General features: G+C 56.1%; 1 protein-coding gene across 1 annotated transcript; it reads right to left on the minus strand.

Annotated features, from left to right (window-relative positions):
* Positions 1-3,832: 3,832 nt before the first annotated feature.
* On the minus strand, positions 3,833-11,182 carry CCDC197 (coiled-coil domain containing 197). The gene is made up of 6 exons (XM_036496360.2): positions 10,946-11,182; positions 9,535-9,617; positions 7,408-7,586; positions 6,661-6,795; positions 5,395-5,511; positions 3,833-4,088 (listed from the first exon to the last, which is right to left on the minus strand). The coding sequence occupies exons 1-6, from the start codon at positions 11,026-11,028 to the stop codon at positions 3,885-3,887; spliced, it is 801 nt and encodes a 266-aa protein (XP_036352253.2). The 5' UTR covers positions 11,029-11,182; the 3' UTR covers positions 3,833-3,884.
* Positions 11,183-24,770: the final 13,588 nt, after the last annotated feature.

Here is a 24,770-nt window from a genome sequence, read left to right on the forward strand (position 1 = left end):
AGCACTCACAGGACCCCTGACTGCTGCTCTCTGAGCCAACTTGTTAGGTGACATAAATTTTTAGAACGGTTTCTTCCTTACTCTTGGTGCAGGTGCTTAGCGGGGTTAAAGACACAGCTCTTGGCGACTGTATGAACTGAGCCGGGCGCTGTGGCCACTTCCGCAGAGTGAACCTGCATCACGTAAGTCAGTGTTTAACTGTGGTCTGTGGCACATGCTGGGAAGGAAGGGGGCGGCATATGTGTGTCGGGGAGCAGAGACTGGGTAAGTGAGGGTGGGGAAAGGGCCAGCTCTTTCTCTTAATCAAAGTAGAGACGCAGCACAGCGGCCGAGGGGAATGAGCTTTCCATCTCAGAGCAGGGCTTCTGGGCGGCGTGCTGAAGGAGCCAGGGGTCTGTGATTGACACGTCCGTCTCATCCCTGCCCCACCCCGTAGCCTAGCTTAGCACGTGGTGATGCCTGAGCTATTAGGTATCACATGGACCATGACTACTATTGGACAGTAAGCCTAGGAGGCTGAGGACTAGGGCTGTGCAGTACACCCAGTACCTAGCACACCACTGAGGATGGAGTACAAGGGGCTGGCACTGTGGTGCAGCAAGTTAAGCTGCCACCTGCCATGATGGCACACCTGCAAGCACCAGTTCTAGTCCTGCTGCTCCATTTCCAATCCAGCTCCCTGCTGATGCACCTGGGACAGCAGTGGAACAAGGCCAAGTGCTTGGGCCCCTGTACCCGCGTGGGAGACCTGGATGGAGTATGTGGCTCCTGGCCTTAGCCTGGCTCAGCTCAAGCTGTATCAGCTTTTTGGGTGTGAACAAGTGGATGGAAAATCTCTCCCCTCTCTCTACAACATTACTGTTCAAATCAACAAAACTACTAAATTGTTTTAAAAGAACACACTGGATGAATGAGTAGAAGAAAACATTGGAGATGGGGTGGGAATAGCAGGGGGATAGTGTTGGGAGGATTGGCCAGAGGATCCAAGTAGATTCTAGAAGTAGGACAGGTCAGTCTGACTGGAGATCAGGAGAGAGGCCCTCCGTATGAGCGTGGAGAGGTGACCAGGGCCAGGGGCAAAGGGCTACAATTTAAGGGCAACAGGGAGCCACGGAAGGCACAAGAGCGAAGGTAGATGTGGCTGATGTTGCTTTTCTGAGAGAAGGCAGTGGCTGCTGGGGACAGAATGGATTGGAGGACACAAGAGTGAGAGCAGAAGGCCAGACAAGAGGCTGTCGGGGACTAGCCAGGACCAGAGCGGGGCAGAGTCCAAGAGCAGGAGGGGGCGTGCAGGAGACGTGGTGGGGGGGCTGCAGGTAGAGTCAAAGGAAGCCAGGGAGCGGGATCCCATCTGTTCAACAGATGAGGGATGCAGCCAACAACAGACAGCTCAAAGTGACCCTCGGCCACTGTCTGTGACCCTGGACACAAAGACAGACGCTCAGCCTGGCGTGGCTGGTGCAAGCTTCCTGAGCCCTGAGGTCAAGGTGCCCCTGAGACTGTCCCCCTGAGCACTACCAGGCAGAACAGGAAGTGCAGCTTCAAAACGAGGCCTTTGTCCTAGCGCAGGGCGCCCCAAACAGGATGTCACGTCACTGACAGAATTCTCTGCCAGAACACGAAACCACCAAGAAACACTGGACCTGCGTCAGGCTCCCAGGCCCCAACTTCCACTATCTTGTGCCCTAAAAAGGGCTGGGGATGAATTAGCAAAGCTGTGACTCAGCAAAGCACCCTGGGTTTCAGGCCAGCCAGACCCTGCAGCAGCAACCCAGACGAGCACCAATGGAGTCCCAGTTGCTCCGCTTCTGATCTGGCTCCCTGCAGATGGCCTGGGAAAATGAGTGGGAGATCGCCCCAAATCCTTGAGCCTGTGCCACCCGTGTGGGAGACCCGGATGGAGGCCTTGGCAAGGAAACCTCTTCCAAGGCTTTCCCACAGACCCTGTCTGGCCTATGTGAGTGACACCTGCATCTTGGGGATGCCAAGAATTGATTCCCATTTTTTTCTGATTATAAAAGTCCAACCGGTACATCACACACACACTGTAGAACCACCATGGTGGGCAGGGCGCAGGGCTCCCCGCCACTCACCCCAACCCCACCCCTGCACATCCCTGAGGGATGGTTCACACTTATCAAGTGAGGCTGTTACCCAGCCAGAGCAATTCTTGGGGCCAGGACAGTGTGGAGGTTGAACAAGTGTGTGGTAAAGCTAGACAGCTGTTGAGTGTGACAGCCTCCACCTGCCGCTGGCTTGCAGCCACAAGTGTTTACTTCTCTCATGTGGGCCTGAAGGTTTGGCTGAGGACTGGATAAGCTGGTGCATCCCAGCTGCAGGATGGGTTGCATGTATTCATAGCCAGGTTCATGGTCATGATCAGTGGGAACAGCCCTACCTGATGGTGTTTCAGGCCTCTACTGAGGTCATAATCTGGTGACCTCTTATTGGTCAAAGTGAGTCATATGGCTAAAGCCAAGACTGGGGGCACCGTAAGTCAAGAGGAGGCATCTGTGATGGAGCCTGGAGCTTGATAACACACTTTACTACACAGGAGGGTCCTACCCTGAGCTGCTCCTTCTCCCCAGGGTCTTGATCCCCCCACTTAGAAGTGTGGCTTAGTGTCCTATTGGCTCCCATCTGTGTGAGCAGGGAAGGGTGGCTGGTCCAGCGGGTCAGACACCCACATCCCATGTGTGAGTCCTGGATTCAGCCCCCAGCTCTGGTTTTTGACTGCAGCTTTCTGTTAATGCTGTGCCCCGGGTGGGGGGGCAACAGGATGGCCCAAGCAGCCGAGTCCTTGACTGTCAGGAGGGACCTTAATCGAGTTTCTGGCTCCCTGGCTCAGCTTTTGCGGACACCTGAGGAACAGACCAGCAGATGGGCACACTTGGGCACCTGTCCTTCTCTGTTGCTGCTTCTCAAATTAAGAAATTGCATTTGTATTAAATATGCACAGACCCCTTTTTTTCTTGCTACTGTTTCCTAAAGAATGTGGTCGGGCAGTTGTTCACACAACACGTAGAGTGTGTTAGCTAACAGAAGTCATCGAGGCTTGATCTGAGAGTCTGGGAGGCTGGCCAGGCTTGGGCCACATGCTGCTGCCTTCTCTGTGAGGGCCTGGGGCCACACGGGGTTTGGCATCCATGGGAGGAGCCAGGTGTTTCATTAGAGTCTCCTACATGGGTGGTAGCACCCAGACACCTGGGCCAGCCTCCCCCGCTTTCCCAGGCACATCATCAAGGAGCTGGATCAAACATGATGTCAGCACCACAGGTGACGGTTTTAGCTGCTGTGCCATAGCACCAGCCCTATACTCAGCCCACCGTGTTCTTACCATTAAACCTTTACCTGAATTGACTGCAATGGCTGACTTCAAGGCTATTAGTTATTGCCAGCTGATTTTGTCGAAGCAACACCAAAGAGCCAGGCCAGTGGCTTTTCCCATGTTGGTGTGTGAACATCCGACTAGAAGGTGGCACTCCCTCAAACATGCTGACTGCCAGTGTCTGCAGCCAGGCCACCTCTGTGCATGCCAGGACCTGGGTGGCTCCTTGTGAAGTTGCTGACTCATGCATGTCCCACAGCTCACTCGGCGGTTCCAGCAGGCACTACGATGATAAATGCAGACCCCTACCAGCTCCCAGGTTCAGTCTCCCTGGGGACCCAGGAACTTCCCCTCCATGCTAGATCCCACCTTGATCCCGGCCACTACCCTGGTGTGGCGGAGTAAGACCCATCTGAATTCCAGCTGGCCCTAGCACCCTACCCACCCTCTCGCTCTGTCCCACCCTCCCCACCCCCCAGGATGAAGGTGGCACGACAAGCAGGCTGAGATGGGGGGGAAGGGTCATGATGCTGCAGGGTCAGGAGGCTGTGGTGGCTCAGGACAAGCTGGAGCACTCGGAAGTCCTAGCACTGGGAAAGGGGGTCCTGGGTGTGGGGGCCTGTCTCCCCGGGCTCCTCCCCAAGGATCCCAGGTAGCTTCTGGGCCTCTGGTTCTTGCGGCTGTCCCCTGAGCAGCACTTGCTGGGTTCCGTGAGCAGCGAGATCATTTTCACCGTCTCCATTTTGTCCAACATAAATTCCTGGGAGGGAAAAAGAAATCAGTTTCAGTCCCCCACAAGGCTCTGGGCACTGGGCACCACTCCTGAGGAACTGGGACCCGTCAAAGGTCACTGGGCCTCAAAGGACATGGCGTCATTGTCCTCTTGGGGCAAATGGACAAGCTGAGGCTCAGAGAGCTTGAGTGATTTGCCCAGAGCTGCACAGCTGCACGTGGTGGAACTGGATGGTGAGGAGTGTAAATCCTTACTGAATGTGACTTCCTCCAGGAAGCTCCCTCTGACTGCCCTACAAGGTCATTATTTCCCACGTTAGAACGGTCTGGCGGTTCCTCGGAACGTGAAACGCAGCAATGCGTCCGTTCCACTCCCAGGTGTATGGCCACAAAGACTGAGAACATACGTAAGCGAACAGCTGGCACACACATGTTCATTGCAGCTTTACTTATAACTGCCCCAAAATGTTTGCAGCCTAAGTGTCCATCAGCTGGATGACCGAAAGGTAGTACGGTCCACACCACAAAACCCCATTTAGCCGTCAGAAAGAAGGGAACACGGATGTGCTCAAGCACACAGATAAATCCTGGAAACATGTTAAGTGAGAGAAGCTCCAGGAAAGCAACTCAACATGGTTGAAGTACTTGGGTCCCTGAGCCCATGTAGGAGGCCCAGAGTTCTAGGCTCCTGGCTTTGGCCCCCCACCCTAGGCTGCTGGGGCTATGTGGAGAGTGAATCAGAAGATGGAAGCTCTCTCTCTCTCTCTTTCTGCCTCCCTCCCTCTCTCCCTTTCAAATAAGATAAACAGATCTTAAAAGTTATGCATAGATTTCAAAATGTTTTTGGCATCAAACAACTTATTTTCAAATTTTTATTTCTTTTAAAATGCGTTTGTTCTAGAGGCAGAGATGGCAGGGGCAGAGCGTGGCTGGGGACAGACACAGCCACCTTCTGTCTGTTGGCTGGTGGGAACGGCTGGGACTGGATTGTGGGCAAAGCCAGGCACTAGAAACACCATCCAGCTCTCCCACAGAGCTGGCTGAAACTCTGCTACTTCAGCCATCACCTGCCACCTCCCAGAGGTGATGTTGGTACAGGGAGTCCCGTGTGAGTGTGCATCGTGTATGTGGGTGTGGGGACTGTGCCAGGGTGGGGCAGAAGCTCCTCAGTGCACCTGCTGCTAGGATGCTTTTACTCATGGTTGGGACTCCCAGAGGCCCCAAGTAGCTATGGAGGAGGAGCTTGGTCGGGGCACCTTGAGCTGAGACCTAGGGCTGGTTGAGACTGGCTTGGGGTGGTGGGGGGCTCTGGGGCTCCACCCGCCTGTGCTCACCTTGATCAGATTAAGCTGGGAGAAGAGCCCCAGGGTGCTGAACTCACGCCGGGTACCAGAGCAGCACTGCTGGGCCATGTTGTTGATGAGCAACGTCACTGAGCTGAGCTGCTGACTCTGCAGGACGAGGGGCGGTAGCTGAACCCCTCTTCCTGCAGCCCCGGGAGTCCATGTCCCACACAGGCTGCAGAACTGTCATGGGGCTTTGGTGAAGGAGACAGGGCTAAATGGTTTGGAAGGGTGGTCGTGGCTGGAGAGCCCCATGGTCCATCCAGTCCTGGTGGGTATGGAGAAGTCATGATCCTCACTCAAGTAGCTCTGGGTCCTGGAGTTCAGGCCTCCAGGGTCATGGGAAGCTAAGGCAGCCTTGAGCCTCTCCTTAGAAAGAGCTGGAAGGGACTCTATTGTCATGGCCAGGTCAGCTCCGCTCTCAGGGTGAAGCACAGGCGGGGCCTTGGATCTCCCGGGCCATGCCACAGTCCAGGAGGCCAGAAGAGTGCAGACTCTGCCTCTAATTAAGATAAGAACAGGGATGGGCGGGAGAAGGGGGCAGCAGACCAGGGTACCAGGGCAGGATGGGGCAGTGTGACCTGGATGCCCAGCCCCATCCGTAGAATGGCTGTGGGTACAGCCAGCAGGATCACCCTGTGCTGGGCACGGAGGGAAGCCATGACAGTCATGAAGATGCTGGGACAGTACACCAGCACACAGGTCCTCCAAGGCCTGGCTAGCCTCCGGCCATGCTGGTCCAGGCCGGTCCTGGAGATCCCGGCTCTGGCCTTGACTGCAAGGCATGGGTTTTCCCATCTGTAAAGGCACAGCTGCCCTTCTGAGAGCCTTTGGAGAGCCAACCATGCAGAGAAGAGCTGAGGGGTGAGTGTGTGTGTCAGCATGTGGCACCGTGCGTCTTTGTGCATGTGTGTGCATGTGTGTGTGTGTGTGTCTGGCCTCATGCGCGTCTGGCTTTCCATCTGTATGTGTCTGTATTGTATCCACGTGTATGTTTCTATGTGTTCATGTGTGTCCACATGCCTGTTGTATGTATGTCTCTGTATGCCTGTGTGTCTTTCTTTACGTGTATGCCTGTCTGTATTGTGTCCCTGTGTGTCTGTGTCTTCAAGTGGGTGTCCATGTGTCTGTTTATGTGTGTGTTTCTGTGTTCATGCGTGTCTGTGTCTTTCTCTGTGTGTCTCTCGGTGTGTATCAGTGTCTTGAGGAGGCAGCAGTCCCAGTTCACACCCTGCCCCAGCCAGCAGGGGGACTCACGTGACTGCTGCTGGTCTGTGGCTCGGGGTCAGAGTCAGCGTTGTCCTCAGAGGCAACACCATGTGCTAGCTGCCTCCACTGCTCATGCTTGCGGTGGCACCTCTTCTGTAGCTGGCAAAGCCGGCCCTTGAGGCTCTGCGGGGAGAATGATCTGGGGGAGCATCGCCCTGGGCCACCGCCCATGGTGGCTCAACGCCCCGGGAGAGGTGGAAGTGACACGTCCTGGCCCACCGGCTCCTTGGGTTAGGTGCGGGTGCAGGGCTGGGCTGGACTTGAGTTTCCAGAAAGGAGTCGGGTGGTGTAGATGTACAGTGCCGCCACTAGGGGGTAGACACTCTCCAATCCTTGGCAGGGACCAGAAACTAGCCAATTCCTCTCTTCTCCCTGCCCAGGTCTGCATGGCAGCCCCCTGCCCACCTCTCCTGGAGGATGTTGTCTGATATCAGAGGGAGGCTCTGACATCTTGGGGCCCGCTCGTTTGGGGTAGGTTAGCCTGGTGTTTGGTGGAATCCCAGCAGCTTCCATTTGATAAACAAAAGGCAGGGTGATAGGGGGTCGCTGAGCTGGGGTCTGAACCCCAAAATGTTGGGAGTCAGGACTCGGGGCTCTTACCACACACAAGCCGAGCCTCAGGAAAGACTAAGGCGCAGCACCCCCAAACCTGGACTCTTGCAGTGACGCCCTGCCCGGTTGGGGGGGAGGGTACAGAGGAGACAGCCAGTCCCCAGCCTCCCAAGCAGCGGTTACCGGCACAAGAGCCCTGTGGCTGTCTTCCAGGGACTGCAGCCTCTGGTGCGCGGCCTGGTTCATCTGGGAGAAGGCCTGCAGGTGCGCCTGGATGTCCTGCCTGGCCGACAGGAGCTGGCCGTAGTGCTCCACCATGGCCTTCAACGGGGCCACTTTGGGCTCCTCTGGGTCCTTGCAGCCTGAGGAGACAGGAAGACACAGTGGGAGTAGGCGGCTCCGTGGTGGGGTGTGGGGTGGATAACACAGTATCCTTGACTGGAGTGCCAAAGTCCAGAGGGGCCAGACAGTGCCTGTGGGCTGGGGGCACAACAGCAGCGCTGGGTTCCTGCCCGACACCACAAACCCCTACCCCAAAGCCGTGAGCAAGGTTCCAGCTCTGACAGCAGCTGATGCCCGAGAGGGGGCCAGGAATTGTTCCAGCTTTGTCTGTGGCCTTCCCTCTGCCTGCCAAGCCTTTCCCCTTTGTAGGTCGACCTCTCTGGGAAGCCCTCCCGACCTCCAGGGCAGAGGTTTCAGTACCACCCCATAGCCCTGAGCACAGCAGGGATGAAGCTGGGTATGCCAAAGTCTTGGAGCCCCAGCTTTGCCTCTTCCCAGCTGGGCAACCTGGGGCAGGTTGCTCACCCTCTCTGACCCTGGGTAACAGCACCCCAAGGCTGGTGAGGAGTGGCAAGAAAGATCTCCTCAAGAGCTTAGCCCAGGGACAACTTGGTGGCACAACGGGTTAAGCCATCACTTGCAATGCTGGCATCCCTTGTCAGAACACTGGTTCAAGTCTCAGCAGCTCCACTTCTAAACTGGCTCCCTGGCCATGTCCCTGGACAGGCTCCAGCTCATGGTCCAGGTTGGCCTCTGCCAAGCAAATGAGAGAGCAAGATGGAGTCCCTGGCTCCTTGCTTCAGCCTGGCATAGCCCTGGCCATGGCAGCCATTTAGAGCATGAACCAGCAGATGGAAGACTCTTTCTGACTCTCTCAAACAGCCTTTCAAATGAAAAAATAAATATATGCTATATATCATATATACATATATATATCAGGTCCTGGTGCAATAGCCTAGCAGCTAAATCCTGGCCTTGCATCTGCCGGGATCCCATATGGGCACCGGTTCCACTTCCCATCCAGCTCTCTGCTTGTGGCCTGGGAAAGCAGTGAAGCACAGCCCAAAGCCTTGGGACCCTGTACCTGCATGGGAAACCAGAAAGCAGCTTTTGGCATCTAGCTTCAAATTGGCACAGCTCTGGCCATTACAGCCACTTGGGCAGTGAATCAGCAGACGGAAGTTCTTTCTCTCTGTCTCTGCTTCTCTCTGTAAATCTGACTTTCCAATAAAAATAAATAAGTCTTTAAGAATTATTGTTTTATCTTTGATAAAGCTGAAATGATGTGATATTTTTGTAGCCCCTTGACTTTTCTATTTATTTTCCAGTATGTATAACAGTAGACTAAAAAGATATGAAACGTTAAACCCAATTTTAAAAATTCTGTAAGATATAAAAACACAATTTAGATGTTGCAGTATTCTTGGATAATGCTAGGAAAGCTAAGAACAAAATGCAGCCGTCGTTTGGGACGCACAGGGGAGGGGTCCCACGGCCCCCTTGAATGCCAAAGCCACAGGGAAGCCACACACATCCTCCCACAGTGTGACTCGTGGCTCCAGGACAACTCCCAGGTCCTGCTGCGAGGGAAGGGTGGGCTTGGCATTGCAGTGGTGACGTCCTGGGCTGTTTGGGGAATGCCCGGGATAGATCTGCCCACAGTTTGCACAGCTGCAGTTCCTTCACAGCCATGTTTGACCTGCTGGTGGAACCCACAGACCCAGTGAGGCCATAGTCATCATAGTAAGAAGGGCTGGCATCTGCTAGGTGCCAGCTAAGTGCCAGTACTGCACTCCATGCTTGTCAAGGACACGTTCCTCTAGTCCATGGGAAGCGATCATGTTCCCATTGTACAGGTCACAAAATCAAGACCTGGATGCTTGCCAGGGGCCAGGCCCTGGGTGGGTTCGAAACCAAGCAGCCTGACCTGACACCCACCCACTCTGTGGGTGAGCAGCTCGAGGCCCCAGGGCTGGGAGGAGGCCCCAGAGAGGGAGGCTGGCCTGGCGCAGCTGGGTGCATACGTACCCTTGGGGATTTTCTCAAGCACCTGAAGCAGGTAGTCTTCAAACACCTTGTGCTTCTCCACCTCTCTTGTCAGCTTCCTCTGCCTGCAGGGCAGACGGTAGAGCAGGGCATGGAGACCCCCGCATTGTCAGCCCACCCTCTGTGGGTCACCTGGCTGGGCATCTACCCTCTGACCCGCTGGCTGCGTGTGGGAAAGCAGACCAACCCGAGGCAGGAGAAGGGGCATGGGGGAGTGAAGGCCGGGTCTGTCTGGTGCCCCAAGGCCCCTCCCAGGGGACAGATCCTCCTCCTGCAAGTGGGGTGACCTTGGCTGGGGGGGCTGTACCTCACAGTGCTCGGTTCTCCATCATCCCCTGGGGCCAAGAAAGCCCCTCCCCACTGTCAGGCAGGGACTGCGCGTGGGGTGCCTTGCGCTCAGGCTCTTAGTGCCCTCACACTTAGTTGTTGGGGGATCCACAGGTGACACAATTGCCAGCCAGCTGCCTACTCTTACCCAGTCAGGTGAGTGTGAGGAGCAGGGCGTGGGCTAGCCACCTGGCTTTCCATCCACTGTGCCAACAGTGGCTGCAGGGAGACCCCTAGGGGACTCTGAAGCACTGTTTCTCATCTGCACAGTTCTGGAAAATGCAGGAAAAATCTGCATGTGGGGCCCTCGTGGGGTGACCCACTGGTGCGAAGCCTCCTTGGGCTCCCAAGTCTTTCGAAGCCGTGATGGGAGCGCCGGGTCCTCCTTTTGTAACTCTGCTCCCACTCACAGCCTTTGCATTCACACAGGGCTGGGCAGGGGGTGGCCTGAAATCTAAGGCACACCTTGGGTGGGATATGAACCAAAGGTCTCCATCGGAACCAGGACACTGGGGCTGGCATTGTGGCTGTGGTTATGTCACTGCTCGCAGCACCCACACCCTGTATTGGAGAGCCAGTTCAAGGCCCCACTGCTCCACTTCTGATCCAACTCCCTGCTGATGTCCCCAGGGAAACAGTGGAATGTGACCTAGCTGCTTAGGCCCCTGCCACCTACGTGGGGTGCCTGGTTGGAGTTCCGGGCTCCCGGCTTTAACCGGGCCCAGCCTTGGCAGTTGTGGGTACCTGGGGAGTGAGTCAGCACTTGGAAGATCTCTCCTCTGTCACGCTGTGTGTGTGTGTGTGTGTGTGGCTCACAGGCTGGCTTCAGGAGGGGTACGAGGGAAGCCACTCCCACCTGTCCTTAGGTAGACTCAGCTTGCAATAGTTCAAGGTCAAGGAGGAGCTGAGGTCAAAGAGCCCGGTCCTCCTGCCCACCCTGCCACAGTTCCTCTCCCTGTCCATGCCCTTTGGGGAATTTTTGCTCAGCCTCGGCTACTCCACCACCTGGGCTGGCACTGGGGTAATGTTGGGGCAGGGACACAGCAGGGTCTGCAACAGCTCGTACCTAGCCCGCAGCTGGCAGAGCTCCTGCACCAGTGCCTGTAGGTCCCCATCTTCACTGCTGGGGTGGTTTCGGCCTGCGTCCATGACCACCGGCTCTGCCCCTCGCTGTCCCAGGCCTGGCTGGAGGACAGCAGGGCTCCCTAGGCCCGGCAGGTGGGACCGCAGCCCCCGGGCCAGTCACGGCAGCTTCCTCTTCAAGTCTTCCCGACAGTCCTCTGAAGCCAGGGTTCACGTTCCCACTTCAAGGAAAAAGAAAAACAGTCTGAGGCTGTGGCCAACTCAAGGTCATGTGGCAAGATCATGTGGTAGAACTGGACTTGAACTTGGGGCTCACAAAATCTGAAGTCTGGGGTCTCTTGAGCTGCTCCTCTGGCTCTGAATGGACTGAATATGCCTTGTGGTCCCCTAACTGCTGTGGCCCCATCCCCACCAAGGCTCATGTCCCGGGCACCAGGCGCTGGGCACTGGGGAGGAGCCACAGGTCGGAGCTGGAGCCCGCATGTGGAGGACAGCCTGTTGTCCATCTCTGCCCCTCTCCCCCCTGCACAAGTATGTATTCACCCATCCAGGAGGTACTGCAACAGGCGCCCTCTGAACAAACCCAAGGTCAAGCTGGGAGGCTGGGACAGGCAGCTTCAACACAGTTCATGGCTCGCTCGTCCAGGCTGGCTCTGGCTGCGGCTAGCACAGCCTTCCTTGGCCACCAGGGCATGGGGTGAGCCAGCAAAGGGGCGAGGGCTGTGGCCTTGGGTTTTCCAATCCTGAGAGCTGACACGGGCACCTGTGGACTTGAAGAAGGAAGGGCCCAGGGGACTCAACTGCAGCCACTGGAATGCAGCGCTGTGGCTGGGCAGCGATGTCACAATGCTGCCGCTTGTCCTCATCCTGGATCCTGCTTGAGGGAACTCAGCGTGGAGGGCAGAGGGCCAGAATTTCTGTGTTCCTGCGACTCTTCCCACCCAAGCTGAAGAGCAGAAGGGGGGTGGTCATTCAGAGGTGGAGGAGTAGGCTGGGGTCATCTGCAGTCACAAAGCAGGGTTCTGGGTGGCTGGCTACCTCCCACTGGGCTGTCTTGAGGTCCTCCTTCTATTCCTGTTCCACCTGACTTCGGTGGCTACAGCTCAGACGTTTGTCCTGCAGCAACTCTGAAGCCTGGGGTCTGCCTGGGGCTCAGAACCCAGGACAGGGGCAGTGGCGGGAGGGTGGGGCCAGGCGGGCCATGCGTGCACCTGCCAAGGCTTAGGGTGGAGAACAGGAAGAGTGGTTGTTGGGCAGCACCTTCCACACAGGGGTTACTGTAATTCTCCGAATTAGGTGATTCTCAGATGGGGAGCTGGCACTGTGGTGAGGACCCAGAGTGTTGTGTGGCGGAAGCGGGTGGGTGTGGGCACTACAGGCTGTGCTGGAGCACGGGAGGAGACCCCACCAGCCCTGGGGGCATCGGCCTCCCCCGGAGGAGGGGCTGAGCTCTGACCTTCCTGGGACCCTGGCCGACTCTGGAGCAGGCTTACCAACCTCCCCCTTCCCAGGCTTTAAGCTCCCAGAATCTCATCTCAGAAATTTACAGCCCTAAACCACCTGACCTCTGAAAGCCACAGATGGGGAATGGGGGGGGGGGGGGAAGGTGAATGACTCGCTTCCCCAGTGAAGGCCTTATTTCAGTCCCCCTGTGCCCCATCATAGCCCAGGTGAGCAGGCAGACGGGCTGGGAGGGCCCCTGCGGCTACTCAGGGTCTCCTATCAGGGTCACTAGGGCTTGTCCCTGAGAGTGGACTTGACACTGTCTGGCTCTTACTCTAGAATCTCCCATTAAATTCTCAGAATGACCCCTCGCCCACCACACCACTAACACCACGTGGTGGCAGCATTGCTCCATTTTACAGATGAGAAAACTGGAGGGCTGTGAGCACAGGAAACTTGCTGGAGGACATCCAGGGACTGCCCGCCTTAGCAAGGCTGGCTACGTATAAGCCCCAGCGCAACACGAAATGGCTGTGACTTGCGTTCAAGAACTAGGAAAAGAACGGGTGTTTGCCCCTGGTAGGACAAGCCACGTCCTGCATCAGAAGGTCTGCACTTGATCCTCACCTTGGCTTCTGACATCAGCTTCCACCAGTGCCAGTCCTGGGAGGCATTGGTGACAGCCCATGGTGAGGGGTCTCTGCCATTCACCTTGCAGACCTGAAGTACAATGCTCGCCCAGCTCAGCCCTGGCCATTGCTGCCAGCTGGAGGGTAAACCAGCTGGAAAGGGACGCTGTCTTGTTCTGGTTCTCAGTCCGTCAAATAAATATGAAGAACAAGCACTGGTGCTCCAGTTGTGAAGAATTCCACAATACAGCACAGAATAGAAAACTGAGGGTCCCTGGGCCTCGGCTGAGAGACACCAACATGGAGCTGCAGTCTAGGCCTGGTCTCAAAGCCTGGATAAGGACTCATGGGCTGGAGTCGGCCTCAAGGTATGCGTGGAGGCCAGAGGAACAGCCAGGACAGACCACCCCAACTGGACTTCCCCAGGGACCAGGCCAGCCCTTACCCCCCAGGGTGAAGGGCAGGTGGCCGTGTGCCCCTAGGACCAGCATACACCTCTCTGTGGACACTTATGTTGCGAGGTGGGGACCTCCCCTGAATGATGTTGCAATGGAGAGCAGACCCTAGGCACTTGTGTCCCCGGGTGTAGGAATGTAACCAGGACCTGCAGATAGAGGTGAGCAGAAAGGCAGAGGATAGAACACACTTGAGCATGGTGGTTGGCCCCTGCTAGGCTGGGGGGGAGGTTCCTGATACAGGGCATGGGTGGGCTGCAGTGTGTGAGATGGGCTCAGAGAAGGGTCCCGGCGCCCCGTGACTGACAGAAAAGGAAACTTCGTTGCAGGAGGAGGGGCAAGTGTGCCCAGGCTCCTGCCATGCTTGGGAGGTGCCAGATTAGGGTGTGTGTGTAACTCGGGGGCTGGTAGTCCTCAGCCCCTCTGCCTCCCTGAGCCCCCTCCCGACCCCCACGAACACACCCTCTAGGACTGAATGAGCCCATTCATGTGCAGATCTCAGGGCTACCTCATTTTCTAAGAGAGAACAGGGTGTGTGCACACTCGGATCCGAATTGGAGGGGAGCTTGTAGATAATCGTCGCTCTGTAGGAGATGACCTCAGTACCCGGAGCAGCCTGCCCCCCGGGGGGAAGGGAGGAGGGCATGCTCACTAAGTGTCCATGTTGTACTCAGTGGAGTCTGCGCTGTCTCCTGCCCCTCCCCTGGCTTGTCACAATGTCCAGAGTCCTCAACACAGATTTTAGTATCTTGCTTCTGATTTTCAAGGTCTTGCTAACATGCAGTATTTGCTCATGTTTGGAAGCACAGGGGAATATCCTGTATTCAGCACCCATGCATCCAATGGGGTGATTGCATTCCGTCTTTGATGGAGGGAGGAGCCAAAGCACCTGCAGTGGCCCTGGTCACCTGCCCAGGTGACTAGAGAGGAGAGGGAATGTGAAACCTGGGGGAGAGCGGAGGTGGGAGGGGTTGGCGGGCAGGTGCAAGGCCCACAAAGCAGATTGATTCTGCATGGCTTCTGCTAAGGTCTGCTACTTGTAGACCTCTTGCTCATGGAGATAGGACCTCAGCTACAGGCATCCCCCGGCCCTGGAACAACAGCAGGCACCAGCCAGTCATCCGGGGTCCCAGGAAGCTGGACTGCGCCCCTCCTTAGAGGGAACCTCCTTAGAGGGTCCACACCAGGGAAGGCTCCAGTTCCTGGGGCCAGTCAGTCACCCAAACCAGCCTGAGACAATCTGAGACCCACGCTAGCCCAGTTGTCTTAAGCCAGAGCCGGCAGGGAGAGCACTCCATCCTGACAGTCCCCAGCTGGGGTGGCTTCTGCCAGCTCCCTGGGTGGCCTGAACCTGGCCCCATTTCTTCTGTTTCTTATCATGGTTGAGGGAGTTCCGATGTTCTTAAAAAAGCTGACGGGAGGCAGGCTAGTACATAGAGGGCCAGCGACGGGGTGGGGCTTGGGGAAGAGCTGGAGCCGGTGGAGAACAGGGGGAGTCAATAGCCCCGGCCCCACCCCCGGCCCCTGGGGCGTGGCTACAGTGAGCAGCTGCACCTATGAATGCGTGCCATGGGAGCTTGAGACCCTGGAGTGTCAAGGTCATTGTTGGGCCTGTCCCAATGCCAGATACCCAAGGGCTAGGACAATACTTGTGTTGGGTGAAGTTCTGAGGGTCTTCCCTGGGGGAGACCTGGAGGAGGAGGGCCGCAAGGTGCCCAGTGAGCTAGCTGGCACACAGATCTGGGATGCAATGCCCCCACCTCTGGACAGCATCTGAGCGTTCCCATGTGTGCCACCCTGTGTTGTGTCAGCAAGCAACCGATGGTGCCTGTGCGGTCTGACCTCTGGGCGGGGTGTCTGGGCCTCCGCCAAGGTCAGGGGCCAGTGGGGCCTTCCAGGACAGTCTGTCCAGCTGGCCGGAGGCCACAGCAGCTGCTAAGCCTCTGCTGCAGACCCTGGCTGGAGAGAGCCAGGTTCCCACCAGGTGGGCGGTGTTCACTCACAAATGCACCTGGCCTCCCACTGGCACTTCGTTCACTGTCACCTCTCACCTGGGCCCTGAACACCGCAGGCAAATCCTGGATGCCTGGGCACTGATGCCCGGGTTCGGTGCCCTGCTCCTGCTAACAGGAGCTTGCATTTCTGGTCCACATCAGCCTCAGTTTGCAAATCTGACCTCCTTTCCTCAGCACTGTCTTAGCACGAGGGGGGTAATGGTTATAATTGTATCCATTTGTTTATTTACTTTTTAAAATTTTGATTTTGAATTTTATGATACAATTCCATTTTCCCCACATTGTTACAATAGTACAGTCCTTCATAAGCAGTTATAATTCTGTCAGTCTGTTATTTACTTTTAATGTATTTGAAAGGCAGAGTTGCAGAGAGAGAGAGAGAGGAGAAACAGAGAGAGAGATCTTCCATCCATGGGTCACTCTCCAGATGGTTGCATGGCTAGTGCTGGGCCAGGCTGAAGCCAAGAGCCAGGAGTTTCTTCCAGGTCTCCCACGTGAGTTCAGGGGCCCAAGGATTTGAGCCATCCTCTGCTGCTTCCCCAGCCATGAGCAGGGAGTTGGATGGGAAGTGGAACTCAAACCAGAGCCCATATGGAATGCCAGCGCTACAGGTAGTGGTTGAACCTCCCGTGCCACAACACCCTTCCTCAGTTATATCTGCTTTGCAGATGGGATCCTATGGCACCTCTGTCACCAGGCACAAGGTCTACCACGAAGCTTCCTTCCACAGAACCCCATCAACCTTACAGGACTGACAGAGGGGCCTCCCCTCAGCTTGTACGCATGCCCAACACGTGTGGTGCACAGCAGCAATGGCCCCGGGCCGCCTTTTACCTATGTCCTGATCAGGCTGCAGGCCCCGGAGACCTGAGCAGTAACCCTCTTCATACTCTCCCCGGCACCAGCTCGTGCAGAGCTGCGGATTGAGTGGCTGCTCAGTGAGGACCACAAAGGGAACAGAGAACAGACCAAGTCTGGGGAAGGGAGATGAGCTCAGCCAGCCGAGGCTCAAGCCTGTCAGCAGAGGCCTGGGTGCTGACTCAGTGAGTGGGCTCTGAGTCCAGTGCTCACTCCTGACCATGCTGCCGGCTTTAAGCTCTCTGGCTTCCCGCACAGGCACAGCCGCAGGTTGTGAATTGACCTTCCCTCTGTGTCATCACCAGAGCCATCCAGGGAGGGAACTGCGTGTCCCCTGCATGTGTGGCCCACACGGAGCACTGGGCGGCCACCTCCAGGCTCCACCCACCTGTCTGTCTGCACTGAACCTGCCTTGCTTCAGGCAGAGGCCATGAGTTCCAGGGAGTGCCAGAAGCAGCCTCAGCCCCTCTCTCCCCCTTTATGGGACATCCAGGCTTTGCTAGCACGTGAACACTTCAGCCGCCCCAGGCATAACTGGCTGGAGAATACACCTTCACTGATGGACTTCCTCCCATCTCCCCTCTGACCCCTCCATGGGATGTGTGGGATCTCCTCTCAGATGCGAGAAGGCAAGGCCTCGTCTTGAGGTCTGTTCTTGGGGAACCCACGCCAAGATGCTGGCTGATGCTTCACCGTCGTGACCTCGTCTCTTGGGGACCCCCGGAGGCTTTCTCCTTCTTCAGGGGCCCCCTTGTCTGTATTCCTGACTGTGGTCAGGGTGTCGGAGACAAGGGAGTGGGGCTGATGCCATTTCTCCTTCCACCTGGGAACAGAACTAGCCAGTCTTCCCAGCCTGACCCTGAACGTGGCAGGTGGCTGTGGTAGCCCCTTCCAGCCCTGGCTGACAGCTGTCCCCCACGCTGCCTCCCCCTCGTGCTGAGTGCCATCTTGGACACAGCACATTACTAGGGCTGCACAGCCACCGCAGAAGCAGCCTGGAGAGGCGTCACATGCCTACCAAGATCACTGGCTGGGATGTGGGGAGTGTAGCAATGACCTAGAGGTTCATGCGTCTCCATTCCTTATCAGAGTGCCTGAGTCTGGGTCTCGGCCCCACTCCAGCCTCCAGCTTCCTGCTTGGGCACATCTTGGGCAGCTGCAGGTGGTGACTCGAGCCCTTGGTCCCTGCCATCCACATGGGAGACCTGGATGGAGTTCCTGGCTCCCTGCCCAGCCTGGCCCAGTCTAGCCCAGCCCCAAGTGTTGCAAGCATTTGAACAGCAAGCCATGGAACAGAACATCTCTCTCTCTTTTTGCCTTTCAAATAAACAAAACTTAAAAGAGAAACCAAACACTGGCTGTGTGTGGAGTTTTCAGGAGAGAGGGGAACAAACCGTCCTTGTGTGTGTTTGAGCCAGCAGAGGCCTGCAGAGCTTAGCTAATTGTGAGGACCTGGGCTGGGCCTTAGAGGTAAGCTGAACTTCCTTCAATCCTGGCTCTGTTAGTAGCTGAGTGCTCTGAGCAAGCCTGGAACATCACTATCCCCATTCTGTGGATGACAAAACTGAGGCCCAGAGTCCCATGGCTTGCAGCAGATAAAGAAGGAATGTACCTGCTGGCTTGCTGCTCACAGGAGGGTTCTAGATCTTTCTAATTTCCTCTCCATTTGTTCCCATCCTGTATCCCAGTCCCCTCGGGGCCCTGCTGTGCCACCACCAATGGTCAGGACCTGCCTGTGGGAGCAGGGGTCTGGAATGCCTGTCTCCATGGCCCCAGGGACATTTTAGGGGTTGCTGTTCAGTGTAGCTATCTCTTCACCCTTAGGCTTGGTCCCCAGGGATGAGAAAGCAGCAGCCCCTCACTGCCTGGAGTCCCTAGCCCACCCATTCCTATGGCCGTGGGTGGCTGTCAATGACCCGTGTGTCCAAAGGGACACATTGATGTATCAGTCCAGGGGCCCTGAAAGCAGGACTGCCAGGTTTGGAAAGAAAATGCCTGAAAGCTTTCAGATAAATGGGGGTCACTGTTTCCCACAGGTTGATCCCATGTGTGGGGGCTGCCATTGTGCTGCCGTGGGTTAAGCAGACACCTGCACTGCCCACATCCCATCTGGGCCTTGGCTTGTGTCCCAGCTGCTGCATTGATAAGCCACCTCCCAGCTAATGCACCTCTGAGAAAGTAGCAGACAATGGCCCACGCTGCCACCACATGGGAGACCTGGATGGAGTTCCAGGCTCCTGGCTATGACCTGGCCCCAGGCTGGTTGTCCACAATTGCCCCCACTCAGGGCTCCCACCCACCTTCCTGGGAGCTGCAGACTAGGGTGGGGCTGCTCTTTCAGTACCCTCTCCTTCTGGGGGCACACGCCTCCCTCTCTAGGAGGCAATGTTGCCACCCTCTCCACTAAGGCCAAGACAAAGGCAGAAGACATAGGATCCAAATTGTCACCTGAGGAGTCTTCCTGGCCCTGCCCTGACCTCTGCCCTGGGCTGCAGAAATGAAAGACATGATGTCACTCACTTTGAACCCTCTAAGACCACCGCACCCCATCCCACCCCGTCCCACCCACCCCACTTCACCCCATCCTGCCCCTACCCCTTGCGTATCTGGGAGACAGCCCAAGCCCTTAGCTCACCACCAGGTTCCTGGGACGCAGCTCTGCCACACCCTGCTGCTTCCCTCTGTCTGGCCATGCCCAGCCCTCCGTGGGACCCCTGCAGCAGTGGTGGCAGGCCCTGGTTTGTGCCCTGTCCTTGGCCTGGCGTATGATCCACACGTACACCTGTCACAGTTTTCTGCCAGGACGCAGGGCAGCTCTGAACCTCCCCAGTGCCCAGGCCACACCCAGTCCCTTCCACTTCACATCTCCCCCGCCCATGGGCCTGCAGCCCAGGGAGGCTGTGCCCGCATGGGTAGAGACTGTGCGTCCCTGCAGCTGACACCACCTCTGCCTCTTTGAGGGTCATGGCCTTTATGTCGATCCCAAGGGTAAAAATAATCACAGTCGCACTCGCTGGGCCCGTGCCTGGAGCTGTCGGCACGCTGGAGAGTTTGAGCCCCAGTATCACTTCCTGTCAGCTGTGGGCAAGGTGCTATGATCACAACTGTGTTTTGCTGGGGAGTCTGCCACCATCTCCCCTCACACGGAGAGAAGACAGCAGGGGCCAGGGCCTGTAGCCAGGACAACCCCACATCAGGATGGGCCAGGAGGCTGACAGGGGCAACACGGGTTGACAGGTGGGCATGGCTGCTGGGACAGAGAGCTGGTGACTCTACCAGGGCTCCACACATGTGAAGGATCAGAGTCTGTGTTCCTTCTCCCAAGATCAGCCCTTCCTCCTTTTAGGGCGACTTGAAGGGAAAGCAGCAGGCCCTGGGCCTGACAGGCACCTGGGCTGTAAACTAGATCAATGGGGCTGGCGCCAAGACTTCTACAGGTTGATGTTCCACCTTGTGGTGCCAGGATCCCATATGGGCACTGGTTCGTGTCCTGGCTGTTCTACTTCCCATCCAGCTCCCTGCTTATGGTCTGGGAAAGCAGTCGAGGACGGCCCAAAGCCTTGGGACCCTGCACCCACATGGGAGACCTGGAAGAAGCTCCTGGCTTTGGATCGGCTCTGACCATTGTGGTCATTTAGAGTGAGTCAACAGATGGAAGAACTTCTCTCTCTGCAAATCTGCCTTTCCAATAAAAATAAATACATCTCGAAAAAGGAAAGAAAGAGAGGGAAGGAAAGGAAGGGAGGAATGAAGGAACAAACGAAGGAAAGAGAGAGAAAGAAAGAAGAAGGAAAGAAAGAAAGAAAGAAAGAAAAAAGAAAGAAAATTATGCCCCTGGGGCCTGCAGCCTGGAGTCTCCTGGAACAAGCAGTACAACAGACAGCGGATCCTGTTGGTCAGGACTTTGATGGTGGATACAGAGCCTGGGGGCAGGGTAGAGGCTGGAAGGGCCCCCGCCCCCATGCACACGGATCACTGTTGCCTCTAGCCCAGGCTTGCAGCAACCCCCTCTCCTGCACATGCCTTTAGGCGCTGCTGTCGCAGAACACATCCTGAGCCTGGGCAAGTGCCAGGTCTGTGTGCCCAGGTTGTTTGCTGGCGGGCGCCAGGCCAGAAACTATGACAGTGCAGTTTGGGGAAGATGCTGCCTGGCTTTGGTGGCACTGGAGAACCAGGGAGGCGGGGAGGGGGGAAAGGGGAGAGAGTGGCACAGTGTGGGCCCTGTGCTGGGTGAGTGAGCTTGGAAATACATTTTCGAGTCTCCTCATCACCTTGTCCTCAGTGAGAGGTGCTCATGGCCACATCCGCCTGAGGTGGCACATGACAGCAGCACTCATCCTTCCTCAGCCAGCACTAGCTCACACCGGGACGCCAGCTTCCCCGGGCACATGCAAGATCTCACATGTGCATGTGTGTCCAAGCTCCCATGGGCACACAACTCAGCAACAAACACACGTGCTAACTGAACCCTGTCCAAGACCAGTTCTCTGAAATCATGTGGAATGAAGGCCAACAACAGTCTCTTTTAAAATAAACATCTCGGGCCCGGCAGCACAGTAGTCTAGTGGCTAAAGTCCTTGCCTTGAACCACAGGATCCCATATGGGCACTGGTTCTAATCCTGGCAGCCCTGCTTCCCATCCAGCTCCCTGCTTGTGGCCTGGAAAAGCAGTCGAGGACAGCCCAAAGCCTTGGGACCCTGCACCCACGTGGGAAACCTGGAAGAGGTTCCTGGCTCCTGGCTTTGGATCAGTGTAGCACCAGCTGTTGCGGTCACTTGGGAAGTGAATCATCAGACCGAAGATCTTCCTCTCTGTCTCTCCTCCTCTCTGTATATCTGACTTTGTAATAAAAATAAATCTTTAAAATATATATATATAAAACTTTGCAATAAAAATAATAAATCTATAAAAATAAATACACATCTCATCTTTTAATTTCTATTTTAAGATGTCTTGAGGGGTGGGGATAGGCATTTGGCCCAGAAATTCAGATGCCATTAAACATTCCCACATCCCATATCCTGATGTTTGTCTGGGATTTTTTAAAAATGTATTTTATCTATTTATCTACCTATTTTAAAAATATTTTATTTATTTTTGTTGGAAAGGCAGATATACAGAGACAAAGAACTTCCGCCCACTGTCTCACTCCCCAAGTGGCCACAATGGCCAGATCTGAGCCAATCTGAAGTGAGGGGTCAGGAGCCTCTTCCGGGTCTCCCAAGGCTTTGGACCCTCCTCCAATGCTTTCCCAGGCCACAGGCAGGGAGCTGAATGGGAAGTGGAGCAGCTAGGATATGAACTGGTGCCCATATGGGATCCCAGTGCATGCAAGGCGAGGATTTAGCTGTTAGACTATTGAGCCGGGCCCTTATTTTACTTATTTATTTTTTATTTACTTGAAAGGCAGAAAGAAAAAGTGTGTGTGTGTGTGTGTGTGTGTGTGTGTGTGAAAGACAGAGAGATTTGATTTTCTATTTGCCGCTTCATATCCCAGATGCTTGCAGAGCCAGGGCTTGACCAGGCTGAAGTCAGAAACTGGTCGCTCCATACAGGTCTCCTACATTAGTGGCAGAGGCCCAAGCACCTGACCTACCAGAATGCGTCAGGACGGCAGCCAGACACTCTGGCTTCAGAGTCCAATTCCCTGCTCATGCGGACCCTAGAACAGCAGAGAAGGCTCGAGTCAGTGGGCCGTGCTGCCCATGCGGGACACGACTGAGCTCCAGCTCCCGGAGTTTGGCACCGCAGCCCAGCCCCAGCCCAGCCCAGGCCTTGCAGCCATTTGTGGAGTCAACTAGCACACTGGAGTTTCTCCCTCTGTCTTTCCGTCTCTCTCCCTTTCAAGTAAATAAATATAATGACACATAAAAATAGAAAATACGTAGATAGGCATCATTTGAACATCAGCTCATTTCCAATTAGGATCTTCATTTTCTGAGTGCAAAGTCATGTAGTTATGGTGGCCATTGGCTGCTCCTGGGGGCTCTCCTCTTTGAGGGGCTCACTCCTCACAAGCTCCTGAGCAGTCAGCAGTACAGGGTCTCATAGAACTTTCTAGAAGTGCCAATAGCAGCCTACAGGCCCGAACCTTTTCCCTTGTGTCTGGTGCTTTTTTTGCCTGTGCGGTTGTTCCGTGCCATACAGGCAAACACATGCACCAAGAAGCAGGAGGCTTCACCACTAGTGACTGTGACATGTGTGATGAGAGTAATCCACTTGTCCACCGTCCTGCCAGCTGCAGGATTAAATCCACCCCTCTCCTGCACTCAAGGAATGCAAACTGTGCATGCGTATGGGGCTTGTCGGACACATGTCTGAGCATACCATCTGTCCGCTGAGGGGTCCACACGGCACCTCTAGGTCCTGCTCCAACGAAAGACCCTCCCAGTAGCCACCATGGTCAATCCTGAGGTGTTCAAACCACGGCTGCCTTTCCCTCTGCTCGTGACCTTCGCAAGCCTTGGAATGAGCCATCCCATTATGTAACAGTTACAAGGCACACCAGATCCACACACCCAGCCCTTGGAGTGCGGCCGCTGCCAACCCCAGAGCCGCCCTCCGCGATGCAGGAAGCCTGGGCACTGCCCTCCCCAGCTGGGTTCAGACCCTCTCCCACCCACCTCGGTTCACACGTTTGGGCCCTGACATGCTATTGGGGGGCAAGGCTGGGGGCTTAATGGCACCCCTGGTCTCTGCCCGTTCCATGCCAAGAGCATCTGACGCTCCGGGTGCCAGGTTTGGATGCAGGGGTCTGAGATCTGTGGCCCTTTAGCTGGTGGCTTCTGCAGAGGAACCAGATGGGTGGCAGCGGCCTCTCTGGAGCGTGCAGCAGCCTTTCGGACAAGCTGACCCTAGGTTCCCAGTCACAGAGCACCCCTGGAGCTCTGGTCAATGGACAGTGCCCTCCCCTCCTGCTGTGGCAGGTGCATAGGAGGAGAAGGGATGATGGGGGCATGTCTCCTGCTGGTCTCCTCTTTCCTCCACAATGAGGGGCTGTTCTATCTCTGAGGTCTCTGCTACTCTCAGAAACAAAACTGAATCCAGGAGCTGGAGCTGGGACCTGAAGTAAGGACAAGCCGACTGCAGACCCTTGCTGCACGCAGGAGTGGGTGGTGCTGCCTGGGACTACTAGCCTGGTGAGTGGACCCAGGTATGCTGGGTGGCGAGAGCCCATCCTGGGGCTTAACCTGAGCACCTGTAGGGCCAGTAGGGTGCAGGCCTGTCTCCGGATGCCTCACCCCATAGTGATCATCTTCTGTAGCAGCAAAAGATGCGCCCTTCTCTAGAATACACCAGGGTAAGGCATGCCTGGGAGACCGGAGGAGACTATAACTTCTCTGGGCTTCCAGGGGTGCTCCTCCCTCCCTCCAGGAACTCAAGGCTTCTGTCTGCCCTATCCCTGCCCCCCACTGCCTGCCCCACCCTCCAGGGCTGCCCAGACTGGGGCTGCCTGGGCTCTGTTCCTTTTGGTCTTGGTTATTTGAAACCCAAACAAGCTGATACCAGGAGGCAGCCAGGGCTGGGGGCCAGGGCGCTGGGCGGGGCGGGGGCGGGCTGTTTATTTTAGTGGTGCTGTTGTTAGGCGTCCCTGGATGGACGTGGCTCTGGCCCGTCCCTGGACACCCCCACTGGCTCTTCCTCCGCTCCTTCCTGGAGATTTGTCACTGTCATGGGGATATGCTCTGGCCCTTGTTGCCACCTGAGACCCTCTTTGGTGTGGGGATTTCTGAGGTGTAGCTCACCTCCCTGCCCCCACATACATACTCATGAGAATTTTGGTGGAAAGAAACCTGGCAGAGGTCTAAAGGGAACAGCGGTGTGTGTGTGTGTGTGTGTCTCAGTCTCAGGCAGGCAGGAAGCACGAAGGCCCCTCCTAATTCTGCCCCTAATGTCTGGTGTGACGGGGGCACACACAGCAGCTGTTATATGAGCACCTGCTACGTCTAGGCCCGGCTGTAGGCATGGACACACAGCAGTGCACAGAAGCACAAAACGTTCTGCCCAATAGAACGGGCAGTAAACAAAGCGGTGCACCAGAGGCACTGCAGTGATGGGGACCTGGGGAGTGGTGAGGGGAGAGAGAGCTGGCCTAGGGTTCAGGAGTGACAGAGGGCGGGTTCTGCTTAGCACCCGGAGAGCCTGTGGCCCTGGGGGTGTTCCTTCCTCCTGCACCCCTCAGGCTTGACCAGTTGTATGGCTTCTGTCTCGGTATCCACCCCCATCTTCCCCCATTCTGTTCCCAGAAGAAGCTGGGTTGCTCCCCAGGATCACCTCTGAACCCCGTGCCAAGATGGACCCTGGGCAGTTTCCAGGGATGACAGGCCTCGGCTTCTCAGGTGTTCATGGCGACTTATCACCAACTCGGGCAAATTCCATCTGTACCAAGATGCCAGCCAGGCCTATC

This window comes from Ochotona princeps, chromosome 26 (genome assembly GCF_030435755.1).
Source record: "Ochotona princeps isolate mOchPri1 chromosome 26, mOchPri1.hap1, whole genome shotgun sequence".
NCBI classification, from domain to species: Eukaryota; Metazoa; Chordata; class Mammalia; order Lagomorpha; family Ochotonidae; genus Ochotona; species Ochotona princeps.